General features: G+C 36.2%; 1 protein-coding gene across 1 annotated transcript; it reads right to left on the bottom strand.

Annotated features, from left to right (window-relative positions):
- Window positions 1–436: 436 nt before the first annotated feature.
- bambib (BMP and activin membrane bound inhibitor b) lies at window positions 437–3,416 on the bottom strand. Its single transcript, XM_039649485.2, has 3 exons — window positions 3,187–3,416; window positions 1,928–2,209; window positions 437–984 (listed from the first exon to the last, which is right to left on the bottom strand). Exons 1-3 carry the CDS (start codon window positions 3,260–3,262, stop codon window positions 569–571), a joined length of 774 nt encoding a protein of 257 aa, XP_039505419.1. The 5' UTR covers window positions 3,263–3,416; the 3' UTR covers window positions 437–568.
- Window positions 3,417–4,581: the final 1,165 nt, after the last annotated feature.

The following is a 4,581-nucleotide window of genomic DNA, read 5'->3' as shown; positions in this document are numbered from 1 at the left end:
AATAACTTTAACAGTGAAAAGTCACACATTCGCGCACCAGCAGACATTCTTCACTGTTAGAAAAAAAATGCAAAAATTTAAATTTTTGGGGTACAACAGCTTATCACTGGGGATTTTATACCTTATCTACCCCTGAGAACTCCATATTCGTAGCTTAAGAGTATGTACCCTCAACTATTATGAACATTTTAAGGGTAAATAACATACCAAGATCTTTAACAAGCTGTTGTACCCCTTCAATTTTGGCAAATTTTAGTTTATTCTAAAAAAGTTGACACGCTGGTCTTACACCACTAGTAAAGCAAATCAACCGTAGTTTCTTTATACAAAAAAGTGCAAACGTTAAAACCAAAATATATTTCTTGGAAGCCTTCGGTCATAAAAAATACCAGCACGAAGCCACTCCTCGTCGCAGCCTATAATACAAGCAGTCTTCTCCTCAAGTCTCTAATTCAAGTAAAGTGCTTCTAGAGCGACAACCATATGGTTAGCGCTTTCAAGTCTTCTCGTTTGCAGGGTCGAAATAAGTTTTAGTCAAACAAGCCCCAGGAAAAAGAAGCTAAAGTCATCACACAAACTCCAGTTTGCCTCGGCCACTGTATTTTCCCCAGTTGACCAATGATAGAAGTCGCTGGCTGCTACGATCGGACTGTCGAATCTTGTCGCAGGTCAAGCAGCAGTTCTCATGGCCTCCTACTGGAACCATACACTCTAAGTCCAGTTTGGCCACATGACCCTTGGTGAGGTGTTGGCCGTGAAAGCTGTAGTGAAGGCGAGAGAGCATTTCTCGTCGCTGCTGGCGCAGTCTGCGGTTTTCGCTGCGAAGCATCCGCAGGGCCAGCATGATGAGGAGGACCAAGATGAGGCCACCGGCGATGGGTACGGTGATGACTGCGGCTCGAAACCAAACCTCCTTGGAGGACGGGATTTCCTGCAGACGTGCGATCACGTGACGGCTGCCTTCAGCTTGATGTCGATGTTTGTCTGAATAAGAACAGAGAACGTTTAAGGCGGAAAAAAAAAACTTACAATAAGCGTCACAAGTTAACATTAGTTAAATACCTTAGAATAACTATATAAGGATGAACAATATTTATACAGCAATTATTAATCTTAGTTGTTTAAATTCGACATTTACTAATAGATTAATAAAATCAAAGGTAGTATTTGTTGACATTAGTTAATGCACTGTGAACTAACATTAACAAACACTGACCAGATGTATTTTTATTAACTAACATTAAAAAATGATGAATAAATATTGTAACAAGTGTTTTGCTCATTGTTAGTTCATGTTAGTTAATACATAATGTTAACTAGTGAGCCTTATTGTAAAATGTTACCAAAAAACGTGTGAAACTTGAAGAGAATGTATGGACAAGACAGCTTTTCAGAAATAATGAAAGTCAATGGGGTCCAAACCAACATTAGACAGAAAAATAAAGTCATACAGGTTTTTAACAACATGAGAGTAATTAAATGATGACAAAATTTCCATTTTAGGGTGAACTATCTCTTTAAATGAAATGTACTTGCGGTGTGAAGTGTGACGAGATGTTTTTCCTTGGGTAAATTTGATATTTCAGCTTCAGTTTAGGTGAAGGCTGAACAAAGTTATATTATTAGAGTGCAGAGTGGCAAAAATAGCAACTGAGATGCAATAACAATAATAATACCACAAACATTTTTATTAGGAAAAACGTTGCATATACATCTCAAAATTCCCTACAACATCTAAAAACAGAAACTGCATTATCCATTGACATGGTCATTTGGAGATAATTCACAGATGTAGCTAAATTGGCAGATCAATTCAATAGACACTAATAATTGGCCAAATAGGCAAAGTAAATGACTGAAATAAAATAAAAAATGGCTAATAATAAAAAAATCACTAGCAATAATAAAGAAGACTTCCTTTAGTTACCATGAATTGCACTTCCTCTGTATGTGAGATCTTGCAGGCCTCTGTAGTTGCACATATCCTCGTGGCAACACTGAAGAGTGGAAGATCCATGAACGGCATCATAGGTCGACTCTGGATGGCATGTTTTCCCAGAGTTCAGCAGAGGGTCGTAACACCCATGAGATAAGAGAGACTTGGTGCTCGGAGGGTCTAAGGTGCGGGTAAAGCAGGCATTCAGCTCCGATTTGCACATGTAACCGGTGGCCACACAGTGGGGAGCATCACAGTAACACCGTATTTCTCCTGTTACAACAAACAAGAAATGACCCATAACTGAAAACAAGAACTCATTTTGGTTACACTTTATTTTAAGGTGTCATTGTTACAATAGTACTGAGTAATATCATGTACTTGCTATAGGGTTAGGGTAGGATTAGGATTTGGTTGAGGGTTAGTTGCATAATTCTGCATAATTTACTGTTATTACTATGGTAAATACATGTAACATATAACAAGAACACTGTAAAATAAAATGTTACCCTAATTTTCACAACTGTTCAAAGATAGTTCCCATTGATGTACAAGTCCATGTTTGGTATTTAGCTTTCAGACTTTTGGTTCTTGTAAAGATAGGCCTATTGCTCTGGATAATTTCTCCGACAGAACAAAACAATATTATTAATATCCACCAATATATTGCTCATCAAAGCAATGCAAAACAAAAACAAAATCGAATTAAAAACGATGATAACAATTAGGTGTTCAGAAAACTTTTGGTCACACTTTACAGTAACACTTTATTTTACAGTCCTTGTTACATGTTATTCAATCTCTGTTACCATAAATTATATGTTTATCTCTGTAAAGCTGCTCTGAAATAATCTACATTGTTAAAAGCGCTATATAAATGAAGATGACTTGACTTGGCATGTACTTACCATAGTAATAACAGTAAATAATGCATAATAACCCCTAATATTAGCAAAGCAAATCCTAATCTTACCCTAACCCTGTAGTAGTTCATTAATATTACGCAGTACTTATATAGGCTAATTACACTCAAACAATGACACCTTCAAATAAAGTGTAACCATACATTTGTGCTCATGTTACAATGTAATAACTATGTAATAACATATGGATACATATGCTACTTAATGTAGCCTTTAATCACTTTTAGCTTTATTAGATTTATTTCTAATGCAATTCGTTCTATTTAAAAAGGAAATGTGAATTTATCAATGTGTGGACTATTCTGCCTGAGCTATCTGATCACTCACCTTTAGTGAGGAGAACAGCCATCGCGCACAGCTCGAGCTGAAGCCAAATGGAAACCAGACTGCTGTTCCGCTGCATTGGATACAAACACTTTTCCTCTCAGATTCGCATAGATACGGACGTTATAGCCAGACAATACAGTATTGGTGTCCAAAATGTGTTCCAACTCGCTTCGTTCAAAGCATTTCGTAACATTTTTAAATAGAAACGATCACATCGTGGTTCTGTCCTCGGTGCTCTCTTCAGGACTTCCAGATCGAATCATCTGTGCGCAGAAAAGCTGACGCGCCGTTGTTTGGTTTTTAAAAATAAAAACCCATATAATCCATTTGTATTTCAATGCGGATGCTAAATTGTCAGACTATTCGCAGGGATAATCTCTTGTGTTTATACTCCGCTTGAGTGCCCTTAAATGTGAAGACTCGGGAATTAGGGAGCAGCTCCTCCTATTAGAGTCATCGAGCCGCTGGGCTGTTTCATTCACACGCGGGAGTTTGGGACTGTTGCCTCCCCGTGTGCCCATGCAAGGGTAATACAGCTTAACCCTCATCTTCTACAGGAAAAGCATGACTTGACTTGACGTGTTTTTTTTTTACCCTGTGTGTAAAAATACCAATAGCCAATACTAAAACATGTTCTCCTTTCCTATTTTTTTACCCTTAAATTGACTGAATACGCACAGGTTAAACCTTCAAATGGTCTTCGTTTCACACTTCGGGGCTTCTGGGTCTATACGACCCCAACAATTGATTGAGTAATTGTACAAAAATATATACATTTTTAATCATACAAATATATATATATGTATATATATATATAATTGTTTTATTTTTTTTTTTACTTCTCATCTATTCATTAATGCTGCACTCTAAAAAATGCTGGGTTGTTTTGACCCAATTTTGGGTAAAATATGGACAAACCCAGCCATTGGGTTACATTTTTGAATTACATTTTTAACCCAATGGCTGGGTTTGTCCATATTTTACCCAAAATTGGGTTAAAACAACCCAGCACTTTTTAGAGTGTGTGTTTTTGGAGATACTTTTGTATCCATATACCACACAATTCCAACTACACCATTAGCTTGCATATAAAATATATATATATATTTTATGATAAGCTACATCTAGTATTAGGCCTTCATTTATGTGTAAAAATTTTCCGATTTTTGCCGGATTTTTTTTTTTTTTTTTTTTTTTTTTTTTTACACATGAAGAAAATATATTTAGTTTTTTCACATTTCCCATTCATTTCAATGTGGGGTCATATATGAATATTGACCCCGAAAACCAGAAGTGTAAACATTTTTTCAAAAAAAGCCTTCAAAAAAAACGAATCAAGCCCAGTTTTGTGTGTGTATAGATAGATAATGTATGAAAACTCACAAAATCTTATTC

The sequence above is a fragment of the Pimephales promelas genome, chromosome 5 (assembly GCF_988280905.1).
Source record: "Pimephales promelas chromosome 5, fPimPro1.hap1.1, whole genome shotgun sequence".
In the NCBI taxonomy this organism is placed as follows: Eukaryota; Metazoa; Chordata; class Actinopteri; order Cypriniformes; family Leuciscidae; genus Pimephales; species Pimephales promelas.
This window is presented reverse-complemented; position numbering and strand designations above follow the sequence as displayed.

Bases quoted from the DNA above. Each gene is read 5' to 3' on its own strand.
- bambib (XM_039649485.2), bottom strand. From the start codon at position 3,262: ATGCAGCGGAACAGCAGTCTGGTTTCCATTTGGCTTCAGCTCGAGCTG. The intron at 2,210-3,186 runs GTGAGTGATCAG...TTGTTGTAACAG, and splicing joins GGCTGTTCTCCTCACTAAAG to GAGAAATACGGTGTTACTGT. The intron at 985-1,927 runs GTAACTAAAGGA...GTTCTTATTCAG, and splicing joins CAGAGGAAGTGCAATTCATG to ACAAACATCGACATCAAGCT.